The sequence below is a fragment of the Rhinatrema bivittatum genome, chromosome 2, assembly GCF_901001135.1.
Source record: "Rhinatrema bivittatum chromosome 2, aRhiBiv1.1, whole genome shotgun sequence".
Classification (NCBI taxonomy): Eukaryota; Metazoa; Chordata; class Amphibia; order Gymnophiona; family Rhinatrematidae; genus Rhinatrema; species Rhinatrema bivittatum.
In genome coordinates, this window is record NC_042616.1 from 336,500,414 (window position 1) to 336,518,261 (window position 17,848).

General features: G+C 44.1%; 1 protein-coding gene across 1 annotated transcript in view; it reads right to left on the reverse strand.

Annotated features, from left to right (window-relative positions):
- Window positions 1–17,848, reverse strand: part of MLH1 (mutL homolog 1) — a 180,564-nt gene that overhangs the window by 119,602 nt on the left and 43,114 nt on the right. The window contains 1 exon segment of the mRNA XM_029589829.1: window positions 4,194–4,306. Within this exon segment, the coding sequence (XP_029445689.1) occupies window positions 4,194–4,306 (113 nt within the window).

Below are 17,848 nucleotides of genomic sequence, written 5' to 3' on the forward strand. Positions count from 1 at the left end.
AGCCTCAAAAGGATTCATGATAGGTGAATAAAAAGGAGGCAAATGACAGGATCTTCATCACACTTATAGCTGTAGATCAGCCCAAGATATTCTGAGTTTGTGGGTCTCAGCAGAGTCTCTGATGTTCTTATTTGTACCAGGTGGTGTGTATGCTAATCTAAGCCAGGGTGCTTCTTGTCCATTCAAAAGCATAGGTGCTGAATGAGCAGTATGCCAACAGCATTGGCTTGAAGCAGAGCTGACAAGATGGACAGAACTCTCCCCTGAACACTTTTACATATCCGCAGCATATGCCCCACAGTGTCCCTGTTCAAGTGTCTGCTTATGTGTTTTTGTCTGACAGCACCACAGAATTGAATATCTCTACCTCTGTCTCTTCAAGGACAACCAAAGAGTCACTCTTGGGGCCAGATGTACTAAAGGCTTTTTCCTATAAAGAAAAAAATTAAGAAAATCCTTTAATACAGAGGCGCCGTATTTAATACAAAAATACTCCAAAGTCAACGAGTAATGTATATTTAATATACTATTTCTTTAATGGTTTTATAAAAGTGATCTTGTATGGATTTTATAGCCACTGACAGTTTTGTGCAACTGTTTAAGAGTCTTGAGATGATGAATTATGTAGTTTGGTCGCACTATCCACTTCATCTATAACAAGGCCAAAATTGTACTAGCAAGGATTGTGGTTCAGGCCACCTCTCAATACCAGAAGGAAAGGGGCATAACTTTTTGATCAGGGCCAAAGCCATTAACAGAAGTGTGTAACATGGATACCTCAACTGAACACAAATAAAAATAAGATTTTATTTCCCAAAATCTCATTCTAGAACATTAGCATTAGCAAACCTGAGGCAGTAGAAGGAAATGTGTTTTTTGCTGCTTTTGGGATCCTAAATGATCCATTTAAAAAAAAAGCTCTAAAGATGATGTCCTTTCCACAGTCATGTAAGAACATAAGATATGCCATGTTGGGTCAGACCAAGTTCCTTTGAGCCCAGCATCCTGTGACCTGGACTGGCTACTATCAGAAACAAGTACCCGGCTAATCCATTTCTTGTTACTCACTCACTCCCAGGGATAGCAATAGCTTTCTTTAGTCTATCTGGTTAATACTGTTTTATGGACTTTTCCTCCAGAAACTTGTCCAAACCTCCTAAACCCGGTTATGCTAGTTACCCTGACCAAGTCCTCTGGCAGCAGCTTCCACAGCTTGATTGTGCACTGAGCAAAAAAGTATTTTTTATGATTTTTTTTTAATCTGCTGGTTGTTAGTTTCATGGAGTGTCCCATTATTTGAAAGAGTAAATAACCATCTTTTATTTACCCATCCATCTCATTCCTGATTTTACAAACTTCTATCATGAACCCTACTCAGCTGTCTTTTTTTCCTAGCTTACAGATCGAACCTATATAGCTTCCCATCCTAAGGGAGCTGTTCTCTTTCCTTTATCATTTTTGTTGCCCTCCTCTGCATCTTTTCTAGCTCCGCTATGTCTCTCTTGAGATGGAGCGTCCAGAACTGCACACAATACTCAAGATGCAGTCAAACCGTGAACCAATACAGAGGCAATATGATATTCCTCTGTTTAATTTGCCATTCCTAATATTCTATTTGCTTTTTTAACTACAACTGCATGCGGTGCTGTGGATTTCCAAGGTCTTTTTCTTGGGTAGTGACTCCCGATACAGAACCCAGCATCGCGTATCTGTAGCTGGGATTATTTTTTCCTACATACAATACTTTGCATTTTTCCACATTAAATTTCATCTGTCATTCAGATGCCCACTTTCCTAGTCTTGCAAGTTCCTCCTGCAGTTCCTCGCAATCTGCTGGTGTTTTAATAACTTTGAATAATTTCATGTCATCTACAAATCGGATCACCTCATTCACTGTTCCCATTTATGAATAACACAACAGGTCTAAGTACAGATCTCTGGTGCTCTCCACTAATGACTATTCGAAAACTGACCATTTAATCTCATTCTGTATTTCCTATCATTTAACCGCCACCATCATCACCTTGGTGAACATACGAATATGTTCCCCAAGAATCATAAACTGCAGAAACCTTTGGTGATCCTACCTGATGGCTATGCACAGATAAGCCTCTAGATCTAGAGATGCCAAGAATTTGCCTCCTCGTACCACTGTGATGACTGACCTTAAGGTTTCAATGCAAAACTGTGGAACTCTGAGGGCAAATTTTACCTTCTTTAAATCCAGGTTGGGCTTGAGAGACCCTTCCTTCTCTGGAACCACAAAATAGATGGAATACCTCTCCATTCTCTGCTCCTCTATGGGAACTGGCACTATGGCCCCCAGAAGTTTCAAAAGGTCCACCGTCTTTTGGACTGCCAACGGCTTCATAAGCAGACCGCAAGAGGAAACTACAAAGGGATCCCTGATGGGACGAATAAAATCTAAAGCGTAGCCATCTCTTATCACCTCAAGGTCCCACTGGTCCTTGGTAATCTTCACCCACTTCTCGAAAAAAAAAAAGCAATAAATGCCCTCCGACAGCGGGAACCGAAAAGTAGACCGGCCTCGCATCATTGCGAAGGTTTTGCACTTCCTGAACCTGTCCCAGAATTGTCCCTGGTGAATCTTTGCCCCCCTCAACAGGACTGCCCCAGGACAAGGTCCTAACAGAAAATTGGTGCTGCGGCCCCCCAAAAGTTTTGGACTGACTGAGTCTTCTCTTGTCTTGAAACCTAGTCTGTGCCGGTACCAATTTTCTTTCCTTAGGCTTATCCTCTGGCAACTTGTGCATCTTGGTTTCACCCAGATGCTACATAATCTTCTCCAAGTCTTCTCCAAACAACAACTTTCCTGTAAAAGGAAGAGTTCCAAGCTGCGACTTGGACCAAACAACTGCTGACCAGGTCCACAACCATAGCAGATGCCTAGCGGACGCTGCCAACATCATAATCCATGAAGAGGTCTTGATTAGCTCATAAAAGGCATCAGCTCCATATGCCACTGCTGCTTCCAGCCAATCCGCCTGTTGTGCTTCCGCTACTCCCACAGGAGTAACTGTCGGACCCACTGGAGGCACACTCTCTGCACTAGATTGCTGCACACCGTACCCCTGATGGCCAGAGCGGAAACCTCAAAAAAACGCTTGAGATGGAGCTCCAACTTTCAATTCTGCACATCCCTCAATGTGGCGGAGCCCGCTATCAGAATAGAAGTTTGATTGGCAAGTGCCAACACCGAAACATCCACCTTGTGTCCTTGATGGGGTGGACAGGATCGCCAATGGGTCACAGCGCTACCTTGTGAAAGCTGAGGGGTCTGGACCACCAAGTGTCAGCCTCATGGTAAGAGAAGTGAGCTAAAGTAGTGTCACCAACCCCCTGCTCATCCATCTCAACCACAGGGCGGATAGCCCCACCAAGACCTCACAAATACCTGGGAAGCTCCTTTTGAAATTTCTCCAAATCTTCTTTTTTTTTTTTTTTACTCAGACTGCAGGTTTTGCGCTACCTGACATTTACTAGAGAGAGAAAAATACTGAGGGACTGCAGGTGCCATTCTACGTTATATAGCAGTTTCAAGAAAACCTTATCTGTCTCCATCTGCTGGTAGGGATACAAAACCCAGGAGTCTGAACTGATCTGGGTATGTACAGGGAACTTAAATTTAATTGCATTATGATCGCTATTGCTAGGCGGCACCACCATCATAATCCCTAGAACCAGGTCATGCGTTGCACTGAGGACTAAATCTGAACTGCTCCTCTCCTCGTCTGTTCTAGGACCAGCTGCTTCATGAAGCAATCATTTACAGCATCTGGAAACTTAACCTCTTAACATGTCCTGATGAGGCATTAACCTGAGCAAAACTGGGATAATTGAAGTCTCCCATTTTTATGTTGCCAATTTTATTTGCCTTTCTAATTTCTGCTAGTATTTCAGAGTCTTTCTCCATCTTGGCCAGGTGGTAGTAGTATACAACTACGGTACTGTTATACTCTTATTCATCATATGTGAAATATCTATCCAAAAGGATTCCACAGTGCATTTTATTTCTTGCAGGACTTTTATCCTGTTTGACTCTATGCTATCCTTTACATATTGTGCCACCCATCCACCAGTTTGATTTGCCCTGTTGTGACAATATCATTTATATCCCGATATTACAGTGTCCCACTGGGTATCCTCCTCATCCACACTTTGTTTCTACTTACAGTTAATGAAGAGCAGAAAATGCATTTTTTTCACGGAGTAGTTGGCATTGGATACATAGCCTTTCATCTTGAAGGCTAGTTTTGCATCTTCGCAGGCCACTTCTATCAGTTCTCTGTTGAAGAGAAAAAAAAAAGTCTGTAAATAACCAGACTATTTTCCTTCATGAAATAACTACTCTAGAAGCACTTCTTACATGGGGCATTTTGAAGAGCCCTTGCCTTGATTATTTAAGGGGTAATTTTGTAACAGCCCGCATACATTCAAGACAATAATCTGCAGACTTTGCACCAATTTTCAAATGGGAAAATGCACACAAAATTTTCCTTTGAAAATTGTCCCACAAAAAACTACAGCATACATTTAATCTGTGTGGGTAGTTTTTCTGAGAGAAGATAACATGAACACTTTTCAAAATGCCAAAAATATGCATTTAGGTGCAAACGCCTCCCTAGTCCCACCCCTGGGAATACATTTGTTCACTGCAAGTAAAAGTATGAGAAACAGGCAATACGTGCATAAGCTTACCCACATATCAGGCAGCCAAATTTTGTAAAAGCCCACTTATGCAGATAATGCTTTGTTTTACCTGTAAAATTGCTTTGAAAATTATCTTTTTAGGTATAACTTTGTGCATGTGGATTTACACACACTAGCAAGTTACCCTCATACATGCTTTCTTCATTTCCTTTAGGACTTGGCCATAGAAGCAGTCCTGTGCTTTTTCCCTTATGTCTGCGTACCAGACCGTGGAAGTCGGGGCCTCGGTTGTCGTCTGAATCCAATTCCAGGTCTCCACCACTCTCTCTGTGAAGAAATATTGCCTGATGTTGGTTCTGAATCGTCCCCCCTGGAGTTTCATTTTGTGACCCCTAGTTCTATTGTTTTCTTTCCAATAGAAAAGGATTGAAATCTAAAGATCTCTGAAACCTTATAGGTTTCTGAAGGTCTGTATCAAATCTCCCATGCACCTCCTGTCTTCCAGGGTACACATATTCAGATCTTTTAGCCTCTCCTCGTAAGTCTTCTGAAACAGATCACACTCCATTTTCGTCGCCCTTCTCTGGACAGCTCCATCCTTTCTAGTCTTTTTGAGATACGGGCTCCAGAACTGAACACAAAATTCCAGGTGAGGCTTCACCAAGGACCTGTGGAAGGGCATTATCACCTCCTTTTTCTTACTGGTTATTCTTCTCTCTATGCCACCCAGCATTCTTCTGGCTTTAGGTATCGTCTGTCACACTGCTTCACTCTTCAGATCTCCAGACTCTATCACTCCAAGATCCCTCTCTTGGTCCGTGCACATCAAGACTTGTTTCAAATCTGTACCTGTTTGTTTCATGGAGTGTGCCTAGTCCCAGTACTATTTGAAAGAATAAATAACTGTTCCCTATTTACCTGTTCCATCTCACTCTAAATCTCCACTGTCTGCTCTCAATGAAAAGAGAAGACTACCTTTGGCAAGAAAGACAGCACCGAACCAAGGTAGACTCTTCCAAATAACACTTCAGGAAAGGTTCCCTGAAGGACAAGGCCTGCAATTCCAAAATACACCATGCTGGACAAAGTGCCACTAGGAACGCCATCCTTAAAGCAAAATCTCTCAAAGATGACTCAAATGGGCTCAAAAGGCCCTATACACAAGGTTTTCAACACCAAGATGAGATCCCAAGAAGGAACTGGCCTCCTGATAAGAGACCAGAGATGCTCTCAAAACTGAAGTATATCTAAGTGTGCTACTGCAAATCTTTCCCATGCAACAAGCCCATGCTGCTACATGACCTTTGAGTGAATTCAAAGCCAAACCTTTCTACAAACTGCCCTGCAAATAGGTAAGGACATCTGGAATCGATGCCATTAACAGAGAAACCTCTTTCTTCAAACAGCAAGACTCAAACACATTTCAAATTTGAATATATACCAACAAAGTTAACTTCTTCCGGGACTGGAGTAAGGTGGAAACTACCTCATCTGAATATCATTTACTCTTCAGTTTCCTCTGCTTAAAAGCCAAACCGTGAGACAAAAATAAGCCAACAGCTCAAACCCCATTGGGTCTTGATGAAACAAATTCTGAATGTGAGCAAATTTCAACAGTTCCTGGACACTGAGCCACACCAGATCTGCAAACCAAGGATGCCTGGGCCACTCTGGCACCATAAGAACCACTCGACTTCAATGACACTCTAACTTTTGGACATCTCACCCTAATAATGGCCAAGAGGGAAAAACATACAAAAAAACCCCTTGAGGCCACATCTGAATTAGAGCATCTAGAGATCCATGGACGCCAGTTCTCTTCTGCGACTGTAAAATCATGGTATTCTTTGCAGAGGCCATCAGATCCATCTTAAGCTCTTCCCAAGGGCCCTGCAGCTGGAGTATATTTTATCGGATAACTCCCATTTCCCTGGATCCAATATATTTCTGCTCAGAAAATCTGCCTGGACATTCTCCACTCCTGCAATGTTCGATGCTGACAGTACCTTCAGATGACTTTCCACCCACTTGAACAAAAGGCTTATTTCTGTCGAAACTAGAACACACTTGGTCTCGCCTTGCTGATTTATATATGCTACCACTGTCGCATTGTCCGATAACACTCTCACAGCTCTCCCCCAACCCAGGGGAAGAAACTCTGACAAGGCTCTTCTAATTGCCCTTGCCTCCAAGCGAATTATGAACCAAGATGCTTCTTTTGCATTTCAGCAACCTTGAGCTGATTGACCTTGACAGTGAGCACCCCAGCCACCGAGACATACATCAATAGTTACCACCATGCAATCTGGCACCCCCAGATCCATCTCCTTGTCCACATTTTGACCCGAGAGCCACCACACAGGCTCTTCTTAACCTCCGCCCAAAGAGGCAATTTGATCTCTATCTGGAAAGCATATATGTCTGCAAAGGGCTCATGTGTATTCCTGACCAAGGGAGAAAATCCAGAGTTGATTTTATGTAAACCAGAATATAAAGATAATTCCAGGTTCTGGAAATTTGCATCTCCATTAATCTGCAAGTTTGTACTTGGAACTTCCTTATCCCTTTCTCAGTAAGAAACCCCTCCCCATAGTATCAAAGCACACCCCCAGATACTCCAACACTCCAGAGGGCTGAAAGCCTGCTTTTGGGGAAAACTGATGAGCCAAATAAGCTGCTGTAAGAGCTGATTCACCCCGTCCGATGCTTGACAACACTCCTCTGATTTTCACCCAAATCAGCGAATTGTTAAGATAGGAATGAACCTGTGAAGTGCTTCTACAACTATTACCATTACCGTGGTAAGGTTCCTCGGTGCTGCCACTAACCCAAAAGACAGGGCCTGAAAATGATAGTGGCCCCCTAGGACCGCAAACCTGAGGAACCTTTGTTCTTTTCAAATAGGAATGGGTTAGTAAGCTTCTGAAAGATCCAGGGATGTTAGAAACTCTTCGTGTCTGCATTGTCTGACCACAGTTCCAATATGGTTGCTGTTCCTGCTGCAGCAGAGAGCATACTGGAAGGAAAAGGCTGGACTACCTAAGAAGTGTAAGGCCTGTGTCCTGCCGACACAGGCCTTACCCTGAAAGGTCGACTGCTGTTGCTGTTCTATCTCCTTCTCCTCCCAGTACCCACGGCACATGGAGCTCCCTCCCACTATATGCCACCACAATCTGCAGGCTGAACTGACCTTAAACTTTTTCCTGAGTTCATTGCCTTTTTAGAGGGCTCCAGAGAAACTTCTGATACTTCAGCAACTTTGATTGTTAATGTTTTACTTGAATTACCTACACTACATAGCAATACCGATTCTCCCTTGTTCTCTCACAATAATGTGAGAGAACAAGGGAGCATTTGAAGTAGTGTTGAAACACTATTTGAAGAAGAGTTGGAACATTATACAGAGTGAAATTTGGATCCGTGTAGGAAAAGCTTTTGATTTAACATAGGGAAGAACTATTTGAAAAAATGAAGATCATAATATTTCCTGATGTGGCAAAAAATATACAAAAGAGGTGGCAGCAGTTTTTATTGTTGTGTCCAGAGTGATTCAGATTAGTGCATTTCTCTTCAGACTCCAATGTAAATGTTTGGTTAGATTTAAGAATGTGAAGTATGTCATTTTTGAACCTGCTAAACTTTCTTTTTTTGTGAATAGTAAAGTCATCCTGGGGTCTAGCAGTAATCACCTACCTGAAAAACTACTGGTATTGGAGTGGAATTAGGGGTTTCTCCAATCTATCCTCCTTTATCTTATGATTTGAAATTGCCTCTGGAGCTAAAGCTTGCCTAGCTAATTGTTGTAGGTTGTTTGTTTTTTTTACCTATTTGACTTCTATTGATATGTTCTTTCCCCCTTTTAAATGGTGGACTGTAATAATAGATGGATTAACTGGGGATATTGCTTCTAATGTTAATTTTTTCCTATTTCTGTTATTTAACCAAGAAATACATCTTCTTGAGAAAAGTTTTTGAAATGTAAATAAATAAAAGATGTAAATTAATAAATATGACCCCAAAGTGAAGAGAAAATAAAGATGCACTTCACTTAGCTGACATGCTCCTGCTCAAGCCTTTGACCACTGTGCCTCTCTCTGTCCAAACCCCCCCCCCCCCTTTTTTCTTTTAAAGGAGCAAAAGAGCAAGCATGAACTTTAACTGATACCAGTTAAAACCCTGACCCAGTAATTGGAAGCCCCTTGGGTCCAAGACACTACTCATCTGAGGGAGGGAGTACTCAACATTCACCTAACACTATGCTAAGTTCCACATTAGGAGTCGTCATCCAGGAAAAGGTCCTCGGAGTCCTTGTGTACAATCCCTTAAAATCTTTGGTTCAGTGTGCGAAGGCAATCAAAAAGGCAAATAGAATGTTAGGAATTATTTGTAAAGGAAGAAACTGTGAATATCATAATGCCCTTGTATAAATCCACACATTTTACTCTCAGAAATTAATGCCTGCCTAAGGGCAGGCATTAAATTGTCAGCAACCAGGAAATGTGTACAGAAAAGCAGAAAATACTGCTTTTCTGTACACACTCTGACTTAATATCACAGCAATATTAAGTCAAAGTCAAAGGAACCATAAATTGAAAAATAAAAAAAAAATCCGCCCGCCAGTCCAGCAGGTTAGAAAAACAGATGCTCAATTTTAATGGCGTCTGTTTTCCTAACCCGTGGTTGTCAGCAGGTTTGAAAACCGATGCCAGTAAAATAGAGAGTGTCTGTTTTCGGGACCCGCTGACAGCCACCTCTAAGCTAATAAGGAGGCACTAGGGATGTGCTATTGTCTCTAGTGCCTCCTTATTAGCGTGACCCCTCATTTAAATAAAGAATCGTGCGCCCAGGAGAGGAGGCTGGGCGTGCATCAGGAGAGCGGGTGCTCAACATGAAGCACCCGCTCTCCCGCGATTGTTACTGTATCAGCTTGAATGATAACAGAATGCTGGCTAGTTTCCCAGATTTAACAACTTCAGGTGTTAAAAAATATATATTCTTCTTAAGATGAGAGAAAAAAAGTTAAGTGTATTACTGCAGTTTATTTAAGAATGGCTGTCTAAAGAATAATTCTGAATATAAAATAATTCTGAAAGAGTCAGAGTTTAAAGGTAAAGGGGAACCAGATACCATGTCACCCAGATCAGTCCAGACAAGTGGGATGTACCCAAGCACTTCTAAACTGGACGGGAACCCGAAAGACCCGCATGCAACACACTCTCACCAAAAGATGCATCCTCCTGCGCCCGCATATGCAAATAGTAATGTCTTGGTGAAAGTGTGAAGCAAAGACCACACTGCCGCTTCAGAAGAATAACCAGGAGTCAAGAAAAAGAAATACAGTAGACTCAGGTAGGATAACACATGTGTCCCACAGTCACCCATTCTTGACAGATGGGAAGCCAACAAGTATACCCCCCCACTCAATTAGTTCATCAAGTAAATCATTAAAAAACAGGATCACAGTGGGCTCTGGTAGAATTAGACCTGTAACAAGGAGACACACACAGTATCAAATGCAACAAGAACATAAAGCCCTCCCTATATTAACTAAAGAAATTCTAGAGAAAAACATAGACGTGTTACCAGAAAAGAGAAAAAAACAATGCATGCAGAATTTCAAGATCCATAACCAAAAGAAAAAGCTAATTGAGATGGATAACTCTGTCATCAATGGTACAACTGCAAAAGGAAAGAGTAAAGTGAATAACAAATCTCAACTAAAGTCTCATAAGGAGTACAGGAAAAGCAATAACCGTAAAGAGAGTACCTGGAAAGCTATGACTACAAATGCTCATAGTTTGGGAAATAAAATCCCAGATCTGCAGGCCCTAATGACAGAGGCAGAACTGGACATCGTTGCTATCACAGAGACATGGTTCACAGAATCTCATGATTGGGATACAGCAATACCAGGCTATAACTTGTTAAGGAAGGACAGAGTGGATCGAAAGGGGGGAGGTGTGGCTCTTTATGTCAGAAATAATATCCAAGCATCTGAGCTGCAAGGAAGTTGGGGCAAGGAAGAAGCACTATGGGTCAACCTAAAAACAGATGATGGAGCATCCATTTATATTGGAGTGGTTTACAGGCCTCCAAACCAAAAGGAAGAGCTGGACAGAGATCTGGTTGAAGACATCCATAAGATAGGTAAGAAAGGGGAAGTGATGATCGTTGGTGACTTTAATATGCCAGATGTAGACTGGAAAATCCCATCTGCAAAATCTAAAAACAGTAGAGCAATAGTGGATGCCATGCAAGTATCTTTCTTCAAACAAATGGTATTGGAACCCACGAGAGAAGGAACTATTCTCGACTTAGTGCTCACTAATGGAGATAACGTCTCTGATGTCCAGGTGGGCGCCCACCTCAGCACCAGTGATCATCAAACGGTATGGTTTAATATCACTAAAAGAATATGGAAAAGAAGCACAAAGACCAGAGTTTTACAGTTCAAAAACACAGACTTTGAGGAAATGGGGAAGTACCTAGAGGAAGAACTAAATGGATGGGAAAACGAGAGAGATGTGGATCAGCAGTGGACCAATCTAAAAGGAGCAATCGCCAAGGCAACTGCTCTATATGTTAGAAATGTAAAGAAAAGCAAAAGAAAAATGAAACCTATCTGGTTCTCAAAGGAGGTGGCTGACAAAATTAAAGCTAAAAGAACTGCATACAAGAAATACAAAAGATCCCAAAGGGAGGAGCACAAAGAAGAATATCTGATTCAACTGAGGGAGACTAAGAAATTAATCAAGTTGGCAAAAAAGTCAAGCGGAGAAGAGAGGATTGCCAAGGAGATAAAATATGGTGACAAAACATTTTTCAGATACATCAGCGAAAAGAGAAAAGTCCAAAGTGGTATAGTGAAATTGAAAGGTGGAAATGATCAATGTGTGGAGAGAGACGAAGAAATGGCAGAAATATTAAACGAATACTTCAGCTCTGTGTTCACTAAAGAAGACCCTGGAGAAGGACCATCTCTACACAACAAGAAACTGGAGGGAAGCGGAACAGAGGAAAAATCCATTTACAGTAGATAATGTATGGGAAGAGCTAAAGAATCTGAAAGTGGACAAAGCCATGGGGCCTGATGGGATTCATCCAAGGATACTGAGGGAGCTCAGAGATGTGCTGGCGGGACCGCTGTGCGACCTGTTCAATAGATCCCTAGAAACGGGAGTGGTGCCGAGTGATTGGAGAAGAGCGGTGGTGGTCCCGCTTCACAAGAGTGGGAACAGAGAGGAGGCTGGTAACTACAGACCGGTTAGCCTCACTTCGGTGGTGGGAAAAGTAATGGAGTCACTGTTGAAAGAGAGAATAGTGAACTATCTACAGTCGGGAGAATTGATGGACCAGAGGCAGCATGGATTCACCAGAGGAAGATCCTGTCAGACAAACCTGATTGACTTTTTTGACTGGGTAACCAAGGAATTGGATAGAGGAAGAGCGCTCGATATCATATACTTGGATTTCAGCAAAGCTTTTGATACGGTTCCGCACAGGAGACTGGTGAATAAAATGAGAAGCTTGGGAGTGAGTGCCGAGGTGGTGACCTGGATTGCAAATTGGTTGACGGACAGAAGACAATGTGTGATGGTAAATGGAACCTTCTCTGAAGAGAGAGCGGTTTTAAGTGGTGTACCGCAAGGATCGGTGTTGGGACCGGTCCTGTTCAATATCTTTGTGAGCGACATTGCGGACGGGATAGAAGGTAAGGTTTGTCTTTTTGCGGATGACACAAAGATCTGCAACAGAGTGGACACGCCAGAAGGAGTGGAGAGAATGAGACGAGATCTAAGGAAACTGGAAGATTGGTTGAAGATATGGCAGCTGAGATTCAATGCCAAGAAGTGCAAAGTCATGCATATGGGGAGTGGAAATCCGAATGAACTGTATTCGATGGGCGGGGAAAGGCTGATGTGCACGGAGCAGGAGAGGGACCTTGGGGTGATGGTGTCTAATGATCTGAAATCGGCAAAACAATGCGACAAGGCGATAGCTAAAGCCAGAAGAATGCTGGGCTGCATAGAGAGAGGAATATCGAGTAAGAAAAGGGAAGTGATTATTCCCTTGTACAGGTCCTTGGTGAGGCCTCACCTGGAGTACTGTGTTCAGTTCTGGAGACAGTATCTTCAAAAAGACAAAGACAAGATGGAGGCGGTACAGAGAAGGGCGACCAGGAAGGTGGAGGATCTTCATCGGATGACGTACGAGGAGAGATTGAAGAATCTAAATATGTACACCCTGGAGGAAAGGAGGAGCAGAGGTGACATGATACAGACTTTCAGATACTTGAAAGGTGTTAATGATCAAAAGACAACGACAAACCTTTTCCGTAGGAAAAAAATCACCAGAACCAGGGGTCACGATTTGAAGCTCCAGGGAGGAAGATTCAGAACCAATGTCAGGAAGTATTTCTTCACGGAGAGGGTGGTGGATGCCTGGAATGCCCTTCCTGAGGATGTGGTGAAGACCAGAACTGTGAAGGACTTCAAAGGGGCGTGGGATAAACACTGTGGATCCATAAAGTCAAGAGGCCGCCAATGAAGAGTGGGTGACTCGCCAGAATGAGGGCTACTGCCTGGAGTCAATACCCTTATTAAATAAACATACACATGCTTACTGTGACTCCAACATCGCTCTAAGCTTCAACAGCAAGAGGAAATGTGGAAAAAAGGATTCACACTCACAAAGAGGGGAGTAGCTGGCTTGTTACGGCGGTTACTACCCCAAATCAAATAAGTCTGATACTTCACTTTCAATGCATATACAGCATAGTTCTCTGCTTCAACGGCAGGGGAGAAAATGAGGGTTCGCACTCACAAAATGGGGAGTAGCTGGCTTGTTACGGCGGTTACTACCCCAAACCAAATGTGCCTGATACTTCACTTTCGATGCACATCCAGCATGGCTCTCTGCTTCAACAGCATGGGAGAAGACTGATACTTCACGTGTATCCAGCATAGCTCCCTGCTTCAACGGCAGGGGAGAAGAAAAACAACCAATAAGGGCTGTATAACATAGGCTGGGTAAAACAAATAAGCATGAGTGTAGCTTGCTTATTGCGGCAGCTACTACCCCGAACTAATCAAGCTAGATATTTCACTTGGATGCAGCTCCATCACTGCTCTCTACATTAAAACTGGGGGTGGAAGGGAAATAGAACCAAGAGCTAAGAGAAACAGATAAGTATGAGAGAAAAAATGTGTGAAGCTTGCTGGGCAGACTGGATGGGCCATTTGGTCTTCTTCTGCCGTCATTTCTATGTTTCTATGTTTCCTGGGGAAAGGGGGGCGGGGAGCAACAGACACTGCTCAAGAAGCCACCTGCGCTCTTGTAGAATGCACTTTCAGCCCCGCTGGAATCTTCCGACCTTTACAAATATAAGCAGAACAAATGGCCTCCCCTCAGCCACCGCACAATCGTGGCCTTTGAGACCTTATCACCTTTCTTCGTGCCCCCAAAAACCACAAAAAGATGATCTGAATGCCGAAACGAATTAGTGAACTCCAGATAGCACAGGATAATCCAGCGTACATCCAATAGATGCAATTTTCCCACTTGCAGAGAATCCCTAGACCACTCCAGAAAAGTCGGGAGATCCACTGTCTGATTAACATGAAGAGAGGACAACACCTTCGGCAAGAAAGAGGGGACTGTTCGCAACGTGACCCCCATCATTAGAAATACCAAGAATCGACAAAGCCTGCAACTCCGAAATCTACCTGGCTGAACAAATTGCCCCCAGAAACACTGTCTTTAATGTCAGGTCCTTCAACGTCACCCTTTTCAAAGAATCAAAGGGTGCACCACAGAGTACCCGTAGAACCAAATTGAGGTTTCAATCCGGACACAACTTACAAACTGGCGGTCGCAAATGTATTACTCCTTTCAGGAATTGAACCACATCAGGATGCGAGGCCAACCACCTCCCCTGCACCTTGCCCCATGGGAACCCAAAGCAGATACCTGCACGCAGAACAAGTTATAGGCGAGCCCCTTAGAAATCCCCTCCTGCATAAAGGCTAAAATCTGGGGCACATCCAGAGATAGTGGATCCAATCGACACTGCAGGCACCAGGACTCTAAGACCTTCAAGACCCTGACATACACTATAGAGGTCGAGAGTCTCCGAGCCTGGAGAAGGGTAGAAATCAACTGTTCCGAATAGCCCTTCAGACACAACCGCTGCCTCTCAAAAGCCAAGCTGCAAGACAAAAGTGATCCCCCCAATCTAACAATATGGGCCCCTGTCACAGTAAGCGGGGCAGATGGGCCAAGCTGAGGGATCCCTCTACTGCGAGATACACTAGATCCATGAACCACTGGCATAGCGGCCACTCTTGCACCACCGACCCCGGATGCAATTCTATGCACTGCAGAACTTGCTCGATGAGAGGCTACGAATGAAACATGTACAGCAGGATTCCCGTTGGCCAAGGACAAACCAGGGCATCCAGACCTACTGTGCCGACCTCTCTTCTGTGACTGAAAAACCTTGCTGCCTTTGCGTTGGCCCGCGTTGCCATAAGATCCAACTGGTGAACGCCCCATCTGGCATAGATGCGATCCCAGGCTTCCGAGGACAACTTCCATTTCCCCGGATCCAATTGCTGCCTGCTGAGAAAATCCACCTGTACATTGTCTGTACCCACAACATGAGACGCCGCTATTCCCTTGAGATGGAGTGCCATTCAAACACCTGCCAAGCTTCCAGAGCCACTGCATGACTCTTCGTCCCTCCTTGGCAATTAACGTATGCCACTGTTTTTGCAATGTACGAGAATACCCGGACCATCCTGCTTTTGATCCAGGAAAGGAAGAATTCCAGTGCCCGAACCACCCTCGTTTCCAGTAGACTGATGGACCAGGTCTTTTCCTCCGTTGACCAAAATCCTTGGAAAGACCGCCCCATGCACACTGCTCCCCAACCTTTGAGACTGGCATTCATGGTCACTACCACCCAGTTTGGAGTCTCCAGATCCACACCCTTTTCCAGGTTGCAACACAACAGCTACCACAACAGACTCGATCTGGACTCTTGTAGAAGAGGTAAGGGCAGATGATACTCCTCTGACAAGGGATTCCCACCTGGATAGGGCAACTTAGTCATCCTGTCCGGAGGTCAAAAACACCCTGCCCTGCTGGGTATCGAAGAGCGCCTCAAGACACTCCAATGACTGGGAAGGCACCAAGTGACTTCGCCACAATTACCCAACCCAGCAACCACAAGGTGTCCATAACTCACTGGAGAGACCTCTGGCACTCCACCTCGGTCTTCGCATGAATCTGCCAATCGTCCAAATACAGATGCACCAACACACTTTCTCTTCGAAGGGCTGCTGCCACTACCACCATCACCTTTGTGAAGGTCTGAGGCGCCGTGGCCAGCCCAAAGGGAAGGGCACAAAATAGAAACATAGAAATGGCGGCAGAAGAAGACCAAATGGCCCATCCAGTCTGCCCAGCAAGCTTCACACATTTTTTTCTCTCATACTTATCTGTTTCTCTTAGCTCTTGGTTCTATTTCCCTTGCACCCCCACCATTAATGCAGAGAGCGGTGATGGAGCTGCATCCAAGTGAAATATCTAGCTTGATTAGTTAGAGGTAGTAGGGGCAGTAACCGCCGCAATAAGCAAGCTACACCCATGCCCATTTGTTTTTACCCAGATTATGTTATACAGCCCTTATTGGTTGTTTATCTTCTCCCCTGCCGTTGAAGCAGGGAGCTATGCTGGATATGCATCGAAAGTGAAGTATCAGGCACATTTGGTTTGGGCAGTAACCGCCGTAACAAGCCAGCTACTCCCCGCTTTGTGAGTGTGAATCCTTTTTCCTTCTCCCCTGCCATTGAAGTTATGCTGGATATGTGTGAAGTATCAATTTTTCTTTTCCCCTGCCGTTGAAGCAGAGAGCTATGCTGGAAATTCGTGATGTATCAGTCTTTCTCCCATGCCGTTGAAGCAGAGAGCCATGCTGGATATGCGTCGAGAGTGAAGTATCAGGTACATTTGGTTTGGGGTAGTAACCGCCGTAACAAGCCAGCTACTCCCCGCTTTGTGAGTGCGAACCCTTTTTTCTTCTCCCCTGCCGTTGAAGCAGAGAGCTCTGCTGGATATGCATTGAAAGTGAAGTATAAGAATGGAGTGATCAAGCTAGTTGAAATGCATCAGGAATAGAGGAAGGTGGAGGTAGTAATTTGGTTATTTGGTTTGGGGTAGTAACCGCCGTAACAAGCCAGCTACTCCCGTCTTTGTGAGTGCAAATCCTTTTTTCCACATTTCCTCTTGCTGTTGAAGCTTAGAGTGATGTTGGAGTCACAGTATCCATGTGTATGTTTATTGAATAAGGGTATTGTCTCCAGGCAGTAGCCATCATTCTGGCGAGTCATCTACTCTTCATTGGCGGCCTCTTGACTTTATGGATCCACAGTGTTTATCCCACGCCCCTTTGAAGTCCTTCACAGTTCTGGTCTTCACCACTTCCTCCGGAAGGGCATTCCAGGCATCCACCACCCTCTCCGTGAAGAAATACTTCCTGACATTGGTTCTGAATCTTCCTCCCTGGAGCTTCAAATCGTGACCCCTGGTTCTGCTGATTTTTTTCTTATGGTAAAGGTTTGTCGTTGCCTTTGGATCATTAAAACCTTTCAAGTATCTGAAAGTCTGTATCATATCACCTCTGCTCCTCCTTTCCTCCAGGGTGTACATATTTAGATTCTTCAATCTCTCCTCGTACGTCATCCGATGAAGATCCTCCACCTTCCTGGTCGCCCTTCTCTGTACCGCTTCCATCTTGTCTTTGTCTTTTTGTAGATACGGTCTCCAGAACTGAACACAGTACTCCAGGTAAGAAGTGTTGTCCCAATACCATGAAATGCAGAAACCTCTGATGGTTCCGTCGAATGCAAATATGGAGGTACACCTCTGTCAGGTCCAATAATGCCAAGAACTCTCCTCTGCGGACCACCACTATTACCATTCTTAACGTCTTCATCTGAAAACGTGGAACCCTCAGGGCCCTGTTCAACTTCTGCAAGTCGAGAATGGGCTGAAACATTCCTTCCTTCTTGGGAATCACAAAATAAATGGGAGTATCTTCCCCATGCCTGCTCCTCCCTCGGGACAGGAATGATCAAGTTCAGGCTCAGCAGCCTCTGCAGAGCCCCCCGCACCG